Consider the following 19,544-nt stretch of genomic DNA (forward strand, 5'->3'; position numbering starts at 1 on the left):
TGACCGCCGTGTCCTTTATTCCCTTTCATCATGTATACTGTCTCTCATTCTATACATTCCCTTTCTAGTTTGCACCACAGCTTTCTTTTCAACTTTACTTCACCCTGTTTATGTAAGATACCTGCCAAGTCCTCCTGCAGTAGTTTCAGAAATACCTTCCTCTACTCGTCTTCTGTCTTCTACCTCTGTGTGCGTTTGACACATCAGGTCACTTTGAAGTTGTGAGAGCTCCTCAGAAACACTCCTCTCTCTCTCTTCTTGTTTCTCTAAGGGTCGGCTGACACCAGCTTTTGAGGATGTGTGGAGGATCGTGCGGCCGGTGAAAGATGACACCACACTGATGTGGGGAAGCTGGTGATGCGGCTGCTAATTCATAGGTAACCACAAACTTTACACCTCAGTACCTCCACGCTTCGCAAATCTCTGAAGGTGATTAGATTTTCTATTGAAGAAATCCTATCAAATGATTTTTGCTGGTTTTAGTGAAAGGAAATAACCTCTGCTATGATTTCTAGATTAGTTTTTAAAGGCCCGATAGACTCGATACAGGGAAACATTGCATATTTTTCCGTCAGTCTTTCTGCAGTTTGAGCCCACACTGAGAACCTGATGGTGTGGGTTTGATGATGTGTGACTCACAGAGGACAAACTGATCTGGCAGAAGTTGACTCAGCAATTTCGTGTTCTTGTATAACAGAGAGCATGGGGTGAAATGGGCCGCTGAGATAACGTCATGATCAGCAGAACGCAGCTTCACACTGATTTCTTTGATGGACTACAGTAAGAACAGGACAACCAATCCAATCATCGGTGTTTGAGATCAAAAGTGCACTGCGAAGAAGGCAGAAATTAAGCGAAATGTTGTGTTATTTAGATTCCCATGACCTAAATTAAAATTAAAATAAAATTAGGGATTCAGACATTTAAAATTTTAAAAGCCTTTGTAGTCCCTGGGAAAAAAAACAAACAAGATTTTGATGCATCCTGAATAGTTGAGAAGGAGCAAAGCCAGAAAACAGGGAAACTTTGAGAGAAGTGAGCTGTTTCTTTGCTCCAAATTAATCTTTAACTAACTTTTTTTTTATCCTTGTGCTACCCATTTGAGCGTGCTCTACTAAGTAACTTAAGAAGTTTCCACCTTGACTGTGGATACCTGATCTCTGACCTTATTTGCCTGAAAGCTCAACTCTGCAAGGCATTCACGGACATTCTAGGACTTTGTTTCACGCATGTGTAGAGTAAACATGAAACATAGTTAATATAAATCTCCAGGCAGAATCCTCCAAGAAGCGACTCAACTTTTCTTACTGTGTAATCCATCGTTGTTTAAGTTGCAGGTCCATGTCTTAATTTTCTTACTAATGCAGTTAAAACACTGTGTTCTAGTACCGTAATGATTTGTTCATTGATTAAACCCTTAAAAACTCATCACTATCTATCATTCTTACATATTTAGAGGATTTGTTCCCCATCAAAATACTTATTTCCTGCCATCCATTAGATGTAACTCTACACTGTTGCTTCTCTCATCACCCGTTCATCACCTGTTCATTCGCTCCAATTCATTTTAGCTCAAACACTATAAAATTACTCTATGGTACACAATGACAGCTTGTAATACAGGAGTAATTCCGGCGTACATGTTCAAACTTGAAACGGATTCTGAGGAACAAGTTACAAAGCGATGATACAGAAAGCCCCACCCCACCAGTTTGCAGGATTTGTTTGTGTTTATCTCACTTTACGAGATGTCCATGATAAGCCACAACACTGACTACTTATTTAGGTCATGTTGTGTCTTGTAGCATCTACAAAACACCATAGGAACATGATTTAAAAAAAAGACTTTCATCCAGATGGGGTCTTGAACAATACATTGTTTTTCTGTCAATGAATACAAAAACTAAGTGTCTATATATGACAAAAAAAATCCATTCTGCACTTAAAGCATTGCTTAAAGACATTTTTTTTTCTTTAAACAAAATTAAGTAAACCTTCATAGGCATAGCAGTATAGCAAAGTGTAGTATTTTCAATTATATTTAAACTACTGTGTGTTCTCTTATTAGTTTGCCTGACCTCCTTAAAGCCACTGGTTCACATACAAAATACAGAAAATTAAATATCTAAAACAAAGAATACTAATAAAAATACTTTACAAACAGCTGGCACATGCATGTTTCTGCCTGAAATCTAAACCACTCCATTCAAATTTGATACTAGTCACTGGATCTTAAACACAAAAAGGTCTGTGACACCAACTTCCTTCTATGCAAATGGTGTCAGTGACTTGGTGTGAGGTTGATCATATTACTAAATACATGTACAGACAAACTATTGTTCAGTTTGGTGCCAGGTAAAAGCTTTGGTGATCAGTATCCCTGTTCCAGCACATTTAAAACACTCATCCCTGCTTTCTAAGCTTATAATATTTGGTTACAGGCTAAATAAAGGGATAAAAACAACATTGCTTTACAGAAATGTTTTTCTTGTTCCAAAGCTGAATCATGGGAAACGTGGAAAGTCAGAATGGGGACAGTAGTTTCTACGGCGACGTGACAGGCCATCTCTCCCGTAAAAGCACATCCCGCTCGCTCCGCCTCTCCAGCAAGCAGCCGATCACCTGCCGTTCAAGGCACTCATCCTCAGTGAAACAAGAGCACAGAAACTCCGAAGCCTCAACTCGCTCTTCCAGCACCCCGAGCATCCCACAGTCCTTAGCAGAGAACGGACTGGAGCTTTTCAATGCACCAGATGAGTTTGAAGACTTTGGCATCAACCCGCACTGGACGCAGCGTGTTGCTATGACAATGAGGCCGGAGTCTTATCAGCAGGATGATGACCCCTTGGCCACGCCGACCCCTGAAACCTCAGAGGCCGACACTGTCGCTCAGGATGGAGGGGAGGACTCGATGGGCGAGGGGGACGTCATTGGAGATGAGAGGTACCTCCAGAGGATGAATGAGGGTCCCAGAGAGGGAGGGAGTTTTAAAAAGAAGCGGTCGAAGTCAGCGGACATGTGGAGAGAGGACAGTCTGGAGTTCTCTCTGTCTGACTTGAGCCAAGAGCATCTGACCAGCACTGAGGAGATGGTCGATGGTGGGGAAGAAGAGGAGGAGGAGCACTTCACATGCCCCAGGGGCAATGCAGGTGATGATCCAATACTCTCATGTACTCATTCAGAGGCATATCTGTTTTCACTGCTGACATTAGTGAAAATCATGCCTCCATTTGCATGACTGGAAGCAAAGTCTTTAGTATACATTTTCTGTTAAAATAGGTAGGTATATAGTATATAAGTAGAAGTCTATTGATGTAAATAAAAAAACACCCCTATAACTGCACAAGAGAGTGGTGACTGATGGGCAAGAAGCTGTTCATATATATGTGTCGAGACATGGGTGTAGGAGTGTTGATTTGATTCACTGACAGGTGATGAGGAGGATGAAGGTGGGAAAAATTGCAGCCTCTCACTGAGCAGCGAAAAATGATGAAGGAATGATGAGGAAAATCTGCTGATTGAAGGTTAGCTGCCATTCATCAGTTGATCACAGGATTGTTAGCCTAACTGCTGCTGTGCTGGAGCTGCGGGAGTTCGGAGTGTCAGCAGGCGGTAGCTGGCAACTGCTGCAGGTCCAAGAGCTGCCATAAGTGGTCGGCTTGCTCAGAATAATATGGGCTTCTACTGCAGACACACAGACTCACAATCACTCAGAAAAATCGTACAGATGCACAAAAAGACACAAGGAGAAGGTTAAATGTGGCAAAGTCATCTGAAAGTAACTGACGGTAATCAGAATACATTCACCTTGCTTTGACTCACACACACACACACACTAATACACACACTGTCTCTGCAGTAACCACCTGTGTGTGCGTGTGTGTGTTTGTTTGTGTGTGTGTATGTGTGTGTGTTCCAGGCTCGGCTGAAAGGGCATCATCTCTGGACCATCTGTGCAGCCAGCAGAGTCCAGGCCTCAGGGGGCAGAGGAATCGCTATGCTAAAAATCGCAGAGAAACTCAATGTGATGGAGAAGGAGAGGAGGGGTTGATGTCTCCATCCGAGGAGGACGGCGGTGGCTATGGAGCATTCACGCTCCCTTGCCGGCGCTCCCACTGCCTCTCTGAGGGCTTGGCAGGGTTAGGTATTCCAACTGCACCTTGTCCTGCCTTCCAGGGACGACGTGCACAGACTACTCAGGTTTGATCGCATTTCATATAAATATGAGTAAATATTCAAAGCAGACAAAAACTCGTCTCTCCCTCTATTTTTTTCTTGTATTCTGTCTTTTTTTTGTCCCTTCTATGTTAAATCCAGACCCCTAAACTTAGAATGATAGTAGGACTTTGTCTACCAGTAGTTTCCAGGAAGTTCAAGGGCTTTACAGAAATGACAGAGGACACCAGTCAGTCCAGCAAATTAACATTCTGTTGACAACCAGAGACATTTCCTGTGTGTGCTTATGCTTTGCAGTTGTGTGCACGCATGTTGCATGTATGCATGTATGCACACCCAAGTGTGTGTTTATCTTTGTGCAGTTGAGAAGAGGATTACAAGAAATCTGAAAGTTGTTGTGGACCTCTTTGTCCCATGTGCACTGTCCTTACATGCATTATTATATACAAACAAAGAAATTTTGAACGTTATTTAGAAGATGTTCTCTTGATCTTACTCAAGCAGAGTAACCAAGTTGGTATAATGCATCACGGAGAAGCCAGTTAGTCAGAGATTCAGTAGATAAAAACAAAACTATATCAGTAGAATAAAGGATATATCCATGTGCTTCCTGTATTTTTTGTGTGTTACTGATTTTTAAAAAAAAGCCAAGTAAGAATGAAGTATTAAAATAGTGAACCAGGCTTTTCTTTCAAATCCCTCTCTGAACCCCTAAGCACCCTCGGATAGCAGATCACCCCTAAGTGCTCATTATAAATTCATCTAGCCGGGCTGAGGGGGGTTGCTGGATATAAATAGACCGACAACACAGCAAAAAACAAAGAGAAACAGAGCAGAGGGAGACTCAGTTTGGTGAAAGCACAGAGAACCTCCTGCTCAAAATGAAAAGCCTTCTTTTATCAGAAATGCAAAGGCAAACGTGCACAGACGGACTTTATGATGCACTGAAGCACCGACCAACGTGCATGTACACACTTAGAGTAAAGCTCCTGTGTATCCTGAACTGTCAGCTTGATTCGAGGAAAACAACTACTTGTATTATGCAGACTGCTAGTTGATTATTTAGACTGGTGCTTCTTTCTGTGTGTATCTGTAATGCCACTAGTTTGTATTTTGCTGATCTAAATATATGGATAATCACTAAGTAAATAATTTCTGTCTTCTATCCTGGATGACAGGACATCTCTGGTGTTTTGGGTGAGGGAAGTGAGTACGGCGACAGTGGGATCGACGGTGTGGCCGCAGAGATAGATGGAGATGGAGAACTGGTGTCCCGGCGATGTAAAGCCATGTCGGCCTCCTTCTCGGTCTACTCGGCCACTGAGAGCAGTGTTTTCAATGGGAGCGACAGTGGGAGCAGCAGCGCGGGAGGAGGAGAAGGAAGAGGAGGCGAAGGAGGCAGGGGAGGAGTGTACGAAAACTTCAGGAAGGAGCTCGACAATCAAGCCTGGGTTAGTTATGTTTGCGTATGTGTGCATTACCTTCAAATAAAGATTCACTGTGTTTCTAATCCCTTCATCCTTCACGCACCTAATCAGACAAATCGAGGCCGAGACTGCACAGAGGAGGCAGGTTCGGCTGTGAGCGACGAGCAGAGCAGCGGCACACTGAGCAGCGCCTACCCGTCCGACACAGTGATTGGCTGTGCACAGGGCATAGTGAGGAAAGCAGGAGCTCTGGCTGTGAAGAACTTCCTGGTTCATAAGAAAAACAAGAAGGTGGAACCTGCAACAAGGCGCAAGTGGAAACACTACTGGGTTTCTCTCAAAGGTGTTGCACAGAATCTCATTTCTGTTATGTTTAAAATTTGTTTTTAACCTATATGTAATTGTGAACAGTGGAGAATAGCAGGATGCAGATATCCATTGACATCCCCATCAGAGTCAGATGCAACACGGTTGGTCACAAACACTATCATCCATGCTTCTGCAACTGAAAATAAATCATTTTTAACAACATCTTGCAGCCATAACGTCAGATTAAGATCAGCATCTTCCCCGGACTTCCACTTGTTTATTCTCCAGCTTTCTCTCTCTCTCCTGTTAGATTCTAATCACATCAGACTTAACACAGTCCATGGCCTTGGTTGTCAGACCTGCTGTCTTCTCTCACACTCCTCTGTGTGGCCTAACATTTCCTCTCCTCAGTCTCATCACAATTTAATTTTATGGTGGGATCCGTGTCTAATCCAATCTCATCCTCTTGAAATACACAAGATACAGCATCTGCAGCTACATTCCTGTCTGTCTCCACTGTTTGTGTCCACCACTTTTAAAATAGATAAATCTTTCTGACCTCAGCTTCTAAATTGGTACTATTAAGAACCATTGGCTGGACTTTTTTTTTTCCGTTTAAATACAAATTTAAATTAATTATAAAATTGGCACAGATGCATATTTTCAGTGTTAACTGTATTTCTTTTACAGGGTTTTCGCCACATTTTTGATTGCTTTCAATAAAAGAAAATATTAAATGCATCTCTCGTTCCTTTTTTTCAAGGTTGCACCCTTTTCCTGTATGAATCCGATGGCCGTTCAGGTATTGACCATAACAGCGTTCCAAAACACGCACTGTGGGTGGAGAACAGCATTGTCCAGGCCGTACCTGAACATCCCAAGAAGGACTTTGTCTTCTGCCTCAGCAACTCTGTTGGAGACGCCTTCCTCTTCCAGGTAAGAGAATCGCTGGAATTCAAAACATCCACGTGACATAATACTTCTGCTGCTTTCCAAACAAAGGGTTCAGGAATGTTTGTCGTGCAATTACACAGGTAAGACAAAACAGAAGAGGTATTTTATATGTAATAGGTCTATTAAACATAATGGGGAGTGGGGTGGGGGTGGGGGTTGGGGGGGGTCGGGGGGGGGGGGGGTCCGTATTTTTTTAAGTAATTTCATTGTTTTTTGAGACTGCAATATGGAAGTGGATGGAAATAAAGAAAAGCTCGTTTCCCCAGAGGGATTTCTCTTCCTCTCTCTCTTTCTCTCTCTCTGTGTCTGTGCATATCTGTGTCACATGACCTTTATCCATGTGTGGGAGATAAGACAATACTGTGTCCGTGTGTTAGTTTTATGTCTGACATGTTTAAAGGCCACACTGTCATACTGTGACAGTGATCCACCACAAGGACCATTCTGTAATATTAAAATGTGTCTATTTATATTCATGACAGCTTTCCCCTGTGACATTCAAGTCATGAATAGAAAAATATGTAACTAAATGATGAGATTATAGGGACCACCTTCTCCCAGAGGCCAATATTAGGATTTCAATTCTTTTAGTTGTCAGGTGCTTAATGTCTTCTCCTGTCTGTTTTGACTTCACCAGCTGTGTTTGCTTTTTTTTTCTTCATATATCACCTCTCTTGTCAGACATCAGGCCAAACGGAGCTGGAGAACTGGATCACAGCGATCCACTCTGCATGTGCGGGTGCTTTGGCTCGGCAGCACCACAGGGAGGACACGGTGCGACTGCTGCGAACCGAGATCCGCAAGCTGGAGCAGAAGATCGACATGGACGAGAAAATGAAGAAGATGGGAGACATGCAGCTGTCCACCGTCACTGATGGCAAGAAAAGAAAGACCATACTTGAGCAGGTACAGAGGCAATAGAATGATGTCAGTAATGATCATCAGACACAAGTGGAACATCACAATTCTTTTTTTCATATTTGCATCCTGCACACTGGTAAAATTTTACATCCACATGATGCTGACATGAACCAGTTTTGTGATCTCATGTGTCAAGAACCCTGCTTGTGTCTTTAGCGTTCAGTTGACTTCAGCAAAAACACCTAAGGGGCTTTCACAGATGCACAGCTTTGTACGTTTGAACCGCGCTGATCCTTTCACACACTCAAATCTTGGCACTAAATCATCTCAACTGCGTGGCGTCACCCAGACAAAATGTTCTGAAGGAGTACTTCCAGCCGCAGATGTTTTCAAACATCCCAACTGGTGCTCATTTATTAACACATGCGAGTGCAGCAAAATGCAGAATATCCACAACACATGCTAAAACGCTTGCAACGCATATATTGGTTGGAAGGTGAAACTAAAATCTCCTGCTAATCCTTCTGTATTTAACAAATGTTTTACAATGAATCAAAGTTTTTCCGGGATCAAATTTGCTCACTTTCAATAGCTTTATTCTAATTCCATGCATGTCCAGAGTTGCTGCTGAATGTTAAAGCATTGCATGTAAACATTGCAATAGAGGTGAAGAATGTGTTCATTAACAATAGGCGTTCTTGTTCAAGCAAGTCTCTCTTTCTTTATATGTGTGTGGCATTTGGTTAATAGCCAAAGATACAAATGTTATATAAAAATGCACTGGGAAGTTTTGAATGGCACGTGGAAAGACTGAAACTGAGTAAACAATTATATAAGCATCTGACTTTTGTCCAGATCAGTGTTTGGAGCCACATTAATCTGCAGATTGAGTTTAGGTAAATAGAGCTATGTTGAACTATAAAAGACTCAGAAAGAGGAGTTGCTTTAATTTGCATGAAGCCCTGGAACAAACAGGTGATGGCAGGAACTAGTGCATATTAAATTTAGTTTGTGTTTCATTATGAATGTGTGTGTGTGTGTGTGTGTCCCTGTGTTCCACCTCCCACGGCCCACCCTGTGATACATTGCACATAGCACAGCAGGTCGGCAACTGGTGGGGGTTGTGTTGGTGAGTAATACCTCTCCACAGGGGCTGCATCACTCCCACATCTCACTCCCTCTGAAGCCACCGAATAACCGTCTAACACAACGTGATATCTTATGCATCTTTTATCTTTTAGTTTCTTTATCAGTGTTGTGATTTTCGTTAGTGGCCAGATTTAATTTAAGACATAAATCAGGATCTTATCAGCAACGTTTGCTGCATTATTGCAGATTTATCACTTCTGTTTTTTACTCTTCAATCTTTTAGATCTTCTTGTGGGAGCAGAACTTGGAACGGTTCCACATAGATCTCTTCCGCTGTCGCTGCTACCTGGCCAGTCTGCAGGGCGGCGAACCTCCCAATCCCAAACGCCTCCTGGGCTTCGCTTCACGTCCAACCAAACTGGCGATGGGACGACTGGGCATCTTCTCTGTTTCTTCCTTCCATGCACTGGTATGATTAAAACATACACTCAACCATGCACATACATTTTTAGAACTGGTATTTGACTGCTCATTCCAACTGTCTATCCAACTTGCTGTAATTCTGTCCTTAAACCTAATCAGAACTGATTAATGTGATCTTGCCCTGCGTGTCCCTACATGCTCCAGTAGGCATAGCGTGAGAGGTTCCCAACTGCCGACCTTCAATAACAGCCCAGCTTGGAGACTGGGCGTGTTTGTCAGGCTGTGAGCGTCCTGTCACATGCGCCTACAGAGAGCAAGAATTTCTGCTTGTATGACAAATGTTCAAACCAATAGACACCGCATGTTACCTAAGGTTAAACCACAATGCAACTGAACCTTCAAAATAACAAGCAGGAAAGGGAAGGATGAATGATGCAGGCTGATGTATTTGTTGAGCACACTAGCTGCTCTGTTCAGCCTCTGTGTGGCAAGCAAGGAGATAGTTTAACGAAAATATAATGACACACCAGAATCTGTCAGTGCATAGTTGTATTGACTTGATTCTGAGCGCCAACAATGTCCACAACTAAACTGAGCTGACGCTGATCCTAAATTAACACAAGTCAAAATTCAAAGACAGTCCATGGTAGACTTGTATTTCTCTTGTTTCACTGAAGGCAGAACACAGGTGTTAGTCTGAATTTGTTGTCAACCTGAGCTTTTGTCTACAGAAACATTTCATAGGTTAATATAATTTGCAGTTGTCATATACACATATGTGTGCGTTGCTAATGTAATTCAGTCAGGGATTTGCTTTATCTGTGGGTTCGATCTTTTGGGCTTCTTCCTTTTTGAAACTTTTGGTTGTCTCACACTTTGTAACAATGGAATGCAATACAAGCATATTTTTTTATATTAAGAAAATGTTTAGAAGATATATGTGAAAAATACGAGGTCTGAAAGTGTATCCAAATGTGAAAATGGCATTATTTTTAACAGGCAGCAGGGGGTGACTCCTCTGGTTGCAAAAATAATTTTGATTTTATAGCAGTCTGTAAGAATGAGACAACTTCTCACTTTATTTATTACCATAGTAATCGTTATTAAGTTTGTGGTCTCGATTGCTAGTTTACAGACTTTTCAAACACAGCAATTATAGTACAATTTAAAATAAAATGGAATGGATGATAAATTTGGGTATGTATTATGGCAGGACTAACTTGTGAATGACGGGTTTCTTCCATATCAGCGTGTGCTGTGTCACTTGAGTTCCTTGTCAGTTTCATCCTTCACTTGCTATGTCCAAGTTCAAAAACTTTGGTTGTGATGGGAAAATTCCAAACTTGAGGATATCATGGTGGCCACTTTGTTTGTTTTTCTACATAGTCTATGAAAAAGGCCACTACAGCTGTCACGTATTTCCTTTTTTTTTGGTATTGCTTGTTCACTTAAGCCTACGTGCTGCACTTCTAACCCTATACTCAATCAAAACTACCCTTTGAAGAACATAAACACAACAAAAATGTCCTCACGTTGGAGACTTGCACTCATCATTTTCTCATCACACTGACATTTCACCTGTCACAATACAGGTGCACACTGAGATTTACGCATGTTCCCTGTGTGTCGTCCCCATACTACATTCAGTTTGTTCCATTACAAAGTGTTCCAAAAGCCGGACAAGACAAATGACAACAAAGCATTCTTGCCAATTTGTTCTCCTCCACTGGTGTCGACTGATGCAGCCTGTGGCTAAAGGCCAAGTCATTTGCTCAGTGCTCTACTACGTGTTCCTCGTCCCCTGGAGGACTCCAAGAATGTACAGAATGAAACATCAACACGGATGGAATGATCTATATGCTGCTGGGTATCACATGGCTGTTTGCTTTGGCAAAGAGCATTCAGGAAACAAAGAGTGAAGCAAAGAGAAAGAAGTGGAAACACGACACACACAAACACACACACCAACATCAGACATTGACAGTGTTTTTTTGTGATTGGTGGATCGATACAAACTCTGTTAGTAAGCTGCCATCCCTGAGGCACTTTCCCACAAACAGGCTTAACACTCTCTTCCCCTCGCTCCCCCCTCTTCCTTTTACTGCCTACACCCTCACTACTTGCTTTGTCTGTGTCCATCTTATTCTGTCTCCCTCATTTTTCATATCTGCTTTATTTTCTCTCTTCACCCTTTTATGTCTTCTCTCTCACCCATCTCTATTCTCCCTCCATTTTCCTTCCCTATATATACATTATTACACCCCCACATTGAATATTTCTATATTACATTCTTCAAATATTGCTGTAAATGGCCACATTTATCAAGATAATCATACATTTGCCTGAGCGCGAAACAACTATATAAATGATTTGAATTCAAATGCATTACCTCGACACAATTAAGAACAGAGCTTGGCAGCTAATTAATGTAATACAAAACAAATACAATGAACTAATTCATATTGCTGGGAGCAAAATGTCTTCGCAGTTTTTCCTCTGTCACAAAAGGAACATTTCTATTTTTTCCTCTTCATATTTATCAGGGTTGTTGCCATCTATGGCCGAAAGAGACCTCGTAGTAAAGTAGGCGGCAAAAAGGCCACGCAGCTTACATAAGAAGAGTCTGGAAGACAGTTTGACCTATTATGTTTGAAGTGTGTGCGTCTCTGCTGAGGAGACAGCAGACGGCAACACAACTGCAGTATAATGTGTGTTCATTGTGTGTGCATACATATAGGTGTGATATGTGCAAATATATATTGGCATAACGCATAGTGAGTCTGAGCTACTCACAGTCTAGTGGTTGAGGGCGAATTAACCCAGATATGCCAAGAGTTGTTTGCCTGTGCTCATGTAGTAGGTCACTGATGGAGAGGTTGAGAGCTTTCAGAATGTGCCATTTGTATGTACTGTGATGCTAAAAATGTGTTTATATGCGTATATGTGCTGGTGTGTTTACCAGTCGATGCTTGCTTTTATAAGTATGAATGCAAACAAGTCACTTATTGAACAAACAAAGACCAGTTCAATCAGTAAGCAACATTATATGTGCTCATATTCCCCTATATATTTTACTCTGCTCACTTCAACAGCAATTCAACAGCATGCGTAACAGGAAAGGCATGGCACTGCGACCTAGTGCCTGTTTCATCTAGCAAAATTAAAGGATATCAGATAGCCTAAGATACCATATCCTGCATCAAAATGAGGGACCTGATTCTTACACTCCTTGTCTGAATAAAGCAAAGCATATTAATGAGTATGATATTAAATATCAAAGGTAAAAAAAATAAAATTCCCACTGGTGTATCGATCTGTGCAAGAAAGGCCTTGATTGATTCTGAATCCTTTTGTATATAGCTGGTTATTTAGATGTAAAGTATCGCTTTGAAACAGAAATCGACACTGTATAGGAAAAAGGCTTTATTGTGACTGCAAAAGGCTGAGTCATTATGTTCACTGGAGAGACATGCATGTCTTTAAATGTGTTGATGATCAACATCAATTGCTCAAATATACATTCCTTTAAATGAAACAGCTTAGATTGATGTCAAACGATACATTTAAGATTCAAATACACTTTCCATTAATGTCACATTCTCTATAACTGACGCTGTTCCAGGTGTCTGCTCGGACAGAAAGCAGCATCCGAAGGCGGAACCAGGCCGTTCCTCGTACCTTCAGCAAACGTCGCAGTCGCTTCTCCTCCCTCTGGGGCCTGGACACCACCTCCAAGAGGAAGACCAAAGGACATCCTTCAATTGACCAGGTTTGACTGACTTCACCATGTCTGCTGTCTGACTGAAGACTTAGTGAAAGTGGATTTTGGAGATGATCCAACTCAGCTGTATTCAACAGGCCACATGCGTTTTTGACATGCAATGGAACTAAATCATATAAAACAGTGTGTGTTTGTAGTTTGTACTTAAAGTGCCTTCTAGATGTAGATGTAATAACTGCTCTGTCGGCGATGCTTTTGACATGTACTGTGCTCTGTGTGGCTGCAGGTGTTTGCTGATGGGATGGAGCCTGTGAGAAAGCCTTTGGAGCGCATGTTTGAAGACTCCGCCAGCGAGAAATCAGTAAGAGCTCTGCCGCTTTTATTTGTCAAAAGTGCCATCGCAATCAAAATGTACCTTCAAGTTAAATGTGATGTCAGAGTTGTGTTTTCTTTGACATTTGTTGCTGTGCGTTCTTTCATTTCCCCCATTTTAATGTTGATTAAGACAAAGCAAACTTAACTAAAAGAACCTTACACTTTAGGGAAAAGTGCAAGTGAGCAACATCTTAAAGTCTTAATTTCTACAAAGCACGTACTAAATGGTGTAATGAGGTCGATCTCTCCATCTCAATTGTGGTTCTCTCCCATTCTGCAGCCAAATTAAAATGACAAAGGCCACAACAGTGAATGTTTATGTCTATACAGTAATAATCTTCCTGAACCTGAATACGGTTCTTACTTTCTTTCTTAGTTCAGCATTCACTGAACCCGGAGCTCATGTAGCTGTCGGGTAACTCATTGTCATTGTTTTGCCTTTCTTATAAGCCAAAAGAAAAACCACTGGGGCATCTTATCAACCTTTGTACTTGTATAATGGGTTACAGGCTTCTTAAGACCCCCAGGCCAGCAACATCGCTGGATTTTCCACCTCCTTTCACTTAACTGAGATCCTTTTGGTGCTCTGGTTCTTCATTTGGAGGGCTGTCTGGGGAAGGCACAGAATCCCTGCACCCTTCCGCACCAATGAACACTTCTTTGAGGTCATTTTGAAGCTCTTGCTGTAATATTTTCAGACATCTACCTCTCTCCTCCGTGAGGCTGCGATTGGAGAAATTTGCAGACTCATAAAACTTTAAAAGCTGCATAATCTCTCTCTTTTGATTTCATCAGATGATTCTCGAGTTTATTTGTGGTACATAAACAGCATTTTTCATCACGCAGCTGTTCCTTCCGCCTGCATCAGTCAACAAATTATTTGCTTCATGCTTCGAGCCTCTACAAAGTACAAAGGGTCTGAAACGCCCTTCTCTTTTTTCCCACCACACACTTTTTCTTTTCTCATTCTGCGTCACAGCTCGAGATAATGCCATTATCCTCATTCTCCTCTCTCTTTTTAGTTTATCAAACAACATTTCCAGATTAGTGTTGACAGATTCCCATTTCTTTTTTATTTGCTCCAGGCAACTCCGACTCTCTCAGCATCAAATAGGTTATCTACTGGAGGGATATTTCTGTCTGCTAATCCCACGGAGACAAATTTGATCTGATATGTTCAGATCATTAGCTTTCTGATGCTTCAAGAAATTATGCAGACATTTGCTACCAAAGGGCCCGGCGGTTTCACACCATCTGTGCTGTCGTCTATCTGCTGCAGTGACCACAATTTACAGACAACTGCAAATACAATGACATCTCAAGAAAGGAGATCATCCGAGGCCAAGGTCCCCTGTAGTAATTTATGACAACTGAATAAGTGATGAATATATATGAACTGTAAAGGAAAAATGTCCAATTACCAAGGGGTTGTGCAAGGACAAGCATGCCAGCTTCATATTTTATGAGAACTGGTAGAAAGTAGCAGAGATGAGGAGGGGGAGGAAAGGTAGTCCTCTGTTTGAACCCAGATAGACACAAGCTCTGCAGCAATAACCCGCTCTGGCTGTGGAGGCCCCCAGTGGAAGACTGGGAGATCAATTTCCTTCCACCCACGCACAGCTTCAGCTGGCAGGGTATGGAATGACCATAGAGAAATGCTAGAAAAACTTGCTTCAGTTGGTAGTAAAGTAGAGCTTGAAATACTGCATCAGTGGCAAAGATTTAGATTTTTCTCAATGAGAATTTCCATCAAAAGGTTCCAAGTGTGGAAGAGTCCCAGCTTTAACTCTCTGTTTGTTCTGGGGAATCCCACTGTTGGCATAAGAGAGAATGAGAGAAAAGGAGAGTTTAGTTCGCTTCCTAGAACCCCCCAACCCCACCCCACCCCAGCAGAGGCATCCAAGATAGGCCAGGAGGGGAACCAGATGGTGCTGAGCAGGGCTGGGAGTTCAGGGAGTTGGGGGAGGTACGAGTTACGGGCCCCCCAGTCTGTTGTCTGTCTGAGACAATGTGTGTGTGCCCTTCTTTATAACCCTGTGTGTCTGTGTTTTGTTTGTGCTTGTGAACATATGCGTTTGTGAATGCAAAAATGTGCTGTTGCGTATAGTTTTCTATCTTCGTTTCCGTCTCTGTCTCAGTTTCTCTCCAACATGCAGACTAACACACAAATACAGCCAAGTCTAAGTTTATTTCAGGAGGGACCACCAGGCCGGATTGTTAACTGTCAGCAGATTGTGTGGCGTGAATGAAAGATGGGGCGGAGGGAGCTGATGGAGTGATGTACAGATAGGGGAAAGGGCACCAGAAGGAGAGGCATGATTAATGGGAGGGGGGCCGAGCTAGAGGAATGAAGGAATAAATGTGGATGCTGTTACTTGATAGGAGAAGATACACTGCAGACAGTGTGAGGTCAAAAAGAAGAGAGGTGCAAGATAGGAGAGAGGCTGACTTGACTGCCAGGTTGTAAGAGGTCAGATTGATGGGCTTAAAGGTTACAGACAATGGCTTTAACAGAATGCCCTCATGCCCATGAAAATGCAAGTGCACACACACACACACACGTAACTAATACTCATGCAGGGATACGACTGTATCGAGAGGGCTTCATCAACACTAATGAATTAGATTTTGCAACCAGATCTCCTGCTGCTCTCGGGCTACCACCTGTTTCCATCATATTAGTCTAATCAATATGAGCAAATGTGGTTGCATTTCTCAGGAAGAAATAACGGAAAATGCTGCATGAGTTTGACTATTTTAACCGTGGAAGACAGAATATGGTTGTTTTTTCTGGATCTTATCCTTCTTCAGAGCCCTGGCTGGTGCTGAAACGGTTTCATGGCTATGTTACGCTTTTGTTTTTTTGTGTTTTTACTATGTAAAAAGGCTGCTCAAAGATGCATAAACATTTATGTATATGTGTGTTGCATTTTCAGAAGGAGAGAGAGGACATCGTGAAAAATCTTCCTCAGCAAAACGTAGACAGTGATATCTGGGTTCCTGATTACCTGAAACCCTCCTGGGTATGTCTGCCGAACAATCAGCCTGTCCTGGCTATCGTACAGCCCGGTGAGACAGCGCTGGAAGTCCTGAGTTCCATTTGCCAGGTGGGCCATTACTGATAGCATTGTAAATGTGATATTACTGGAGTCTATTTACAGTGCCTATAAAAATATTCACCCTCCATTTAGTGCTTTTTAACATTTTATCATGGCCAATATAACTTTGCTTTTTTGACAAGAATTTACAATGTCAAAGTAAAACAGATTTCTACAAAGTAATGTCAATTATTAAAAAAAAGTGATTGCATAAGTATTCACCCCCGTTAAAGTCACTGAATTCCACACAGGCGCAACTAATTGGTGCTAGAAGTCACACGGTTCGTGAAATGGAGATCGTCTGAGTGCACTGAATGTGCCAAAGCTTTATGTGAGAGTGGCAAAGAGAAAAACACTGGTAAAACAAACCAGCAAAAAACTCACATTAAATCTAGACCAGACTTAATGGTATAATAGTATAATAGATGCTGTGTTTGGCAGACACCAAACACTGCACATCATCGCAAACATATTACATTCACTGTGAAGCATGACAGTGGCAGCATCATGTGGGATTCTTGCAGTGTCCAGATGTGTAAGGCTAATTCAGAGATATCTGCATTGGTATTCAATGCTGTAATGGTGGCCAAAAGTGCTTCTACAAAATGAAGGAGGTGAATTTCTATGCAATCTGTTTATATTTATACTTAATTGACATTGCTTTGTAGAAATCTGTTTTCATTTAGCCATTAAAGATTTTTTTGTCAGCCCTTGTTAAAAAAACGACTCATATTGATGTTGAAAATCAATAAAAGGGAATAACTTCAATAAGGGGGATGAACACTTTTAACTGGCACTGTTTTACCCACAGATCTGTTTCTTTAATTCTGAACTGCAATTTGTACAGTACATTGCGTACAAAGGTGGTAATTACAGACAAAACATTGCGCACCATTTTCAGTAACTTGAAATGACAGTTTACCAACATTTTCACTGTCAGAGCACAATAAATTTATTGAGTGAAGGGGTTAGGGTTTGCACACAGATAAATGCTACAACAAAAACCAGTAGCAGTCAAGCTGCTAAGAATGCCCGTCATTCATTTTTGCAGCTTCGTCAAGCACATGCAATCTTGAGGTCTTGTAAAATTGCACACAACTCTGTTAGAAAAAGTTTAAAGTACCATAACTAGTTACAGTAGTTTTACCATTTGTACCTATATACCATGTACCATTAGCATTTTAGAGTTAAATGGTAATGGGACAGTCAAACATTTTCTTAGGCAACAGAAAAACAACAAAGATAATTAAATACAGATTCTAAGAGGTTCAGCTGTCGTCTTCTTGAATGAATCTGAATATGGACCTGAGAATACCCAAGACTTCTTCTCTTGTACTTCCAGCAAGGCATCTAAGCAAAGTGGACGACAGCATCACAGATTTTAAAATCATTTTCTTACCTTACAACATAGACAGTGTATTACTGTCACACCCAGTCTTGTCTCTTACCTTTCCACTCCATCTCCTCTTCTCCCTAATTGGTCTCAGTCAGAGGCACACACAGAATAATGATGCCTAATGACACGTTCCACTTAAGGGACTGCTGAAACACATGTATTAAGCTGGCTGGTGTGTGTGCATGTGTGCCATAAACATGTCACAAGGAGCTAGAGCGTCTTATTCAAGCTGTGTGTATGCTACATGCATGCAGATTTAAGTGGATTACGTACATGGTTGGATACATATATATCTATGTCGCCATGCGCGATAGTATGGTAACAGAAAAGGGAATTATATTTTGTTTGCATTGGTTAAAAGACCGACTTGGCTTTACATCAAAAGAAGAATGAAGAACAACTAATTAGAGTGATTATGTCTTTTATTGCGTTTCTGATTGTTTATTTTAGCAGTTTCATCCACTTGAGTATGCATTTTTACTCATTTCTCTCCTGTTTTGTTCCCTCCAGACCCACAAGATCGACCCCTCTGGCCACTACCTGCGTTTGAAGGTGTGGGTCGACAACCAGATGCTTTATTACGTTCCCAAATTTGAAGAGGACGTCTCTGATCTGGTGAGGAAGCACACAGTACTGTGGTAATAACTTGTGATGTATTTGGATTAGTGTTCCACTTTTTCAATTGTGCGCTATCAGATTATGTAAATGTCCAGTAATCAAAGATACAGACAACAGTTATTTAACTCTGTCATTTAGATTTTTTGTTGTTATTGATGCATTATCGTGTCCCATTTGGGTTGTGGGGTCTTCCCCTTTTTATTAATTAATTTTTTGTTCCTTTATTGAAAGATACGAATGCAAACTTGTGCATATTTTATGACTCGGTTGCTGATTTGATTTGCAATGCATACAAAATTCCCAGGATGCAAAAGAAGCGCTACAGCATGCGCTATGAATTATGCAAAATAGTATTCCAAGTGTATTCTATGCGCTATGAGCACTTCTGTTTGTGAGTGTTTGTGCTTGAACGAATCTTATTATTCAAGTAAACAATCACACTCGCTGAAAAAGACCTCTCCTTCACATTATTCAGCCACTGTAAACCCTCCAAATGAATCCTCTTTGTGACGCTGCTTTGTAGGTGATACACTGAAATCTTTCTCAAAGCACCGTCATTGTATTACTCGCTCTTTTCCTCAAGAGCTCTTTTATCTCCCTGCTTTGATCAGTGACTCATTTCACCCTCTTTCATCTTTAGTCTATGATATTACGTTATTATTTCTCCTTGGCGAAGGCTATTACACACCGCAGACTTCTGTTCCTGTCTGTTGCTTCATACACACAGCTGTGTCTATGCTCTCGTCCGCTGTGAGGTCAAAGCCTTGTCTGAGCACCCACTCACTTCACAGACTTGACCTGAATTTTGACCCCGCAAACCTTCACATGTTGTTGTTCTGCTCAGGAGCCGGCGCTACAGATGGATATATTCATTCTTTATTAAGAGCAATAGCAAAACCTTGACCCTATCCATCTAGCATAATTGCTATCATTCAGTTTTTTGTCTTCCCAATTAAATCTAATTCTTTTTGTCTTTTTTTCCCATTTGCAGGTCTACAAAGAGATTGAGATTTGCCCCAAAGCTACGAAGGTGATCCGGTTTGACAAAGCTGAGTCCTCCACCGTCGGATATGGTATGCTTGTCTCTGACAGTAGCC

The 19,544-nt window shown here is 41.6% G+C and overlaps 1 protein-coding gene across 1 annotated transcript in view; it reads left to right on the forward strand.

The window, feature by feature from the left end:
- tiam1a (TIAM Rac1 associated GEF 1a) overlaps positions 1-19,544 on the forward strand; it is a 55,978-nt gene that overhangs the window by 15,106 nt on the left and 21,328 nt on the right. The window contains exons 2-14 of the mRNA XM_022209670.2: positions 272-377; positions 2,500-3,149; positions 3,920-4,200; positions 5,355-5,627; positions 5,715-5,946; positions 6,676-6,848; positions 7,548-7,772; positions 9,100-9,285; positions 12,862-13,008; positions 13,247-13,321; positions 16,272-16,442; positions 18,340-18,444; positions 19,439-19,520. Of these exons, the coding sequence (XP_022065362.2) occupies positions 2,507-3,149; positions 3,920-4,200; positions 5,355-5,627; positions 5,715-5,946; positions 6,676-6,848; positions 7,548-7,772; positions 9,100-9,285; positions 12,862-13,008; positions 13,247-13,321; positions 16,272-16,442; positions 18,340-18,444; positions 19,439-19,520 (2,593 nt within the window). The 5' untranslated portion in view covers positions 272-377; positions 2,500-2,506. The remainder of the gene's footprint in view (positions 1-271; positions 378-2,499; positions 3,150-3,919; positions 4,201-5,354; positions 5,628-5,714; positions 5,947-6,675; positions 6,849-7,547; positions 7,773-9,099; positions 9,286-12,861; positions 13,009-13,246; positions 13,322-16,271; positions 16,443-18,339; positions 18,445-19,438; positions 19,521-19,544) is intronic.

Source organism: Acanthochromis polyacanthus, chromosome 17, assembly GCF_021347895.1.
Source record: "Acanthochromis polyacanthus isolate Apoly-LR-REF ecotype Palm Island chromosome 17, KAUST_Apoly_ChrSc, whole genome shotgun sequence".
NCBI lineage: Eukaryota > Metazoa > Chordata > Actinopteri > Pomacentridae > Acanthochromis > Acanthochromis polyacanthus.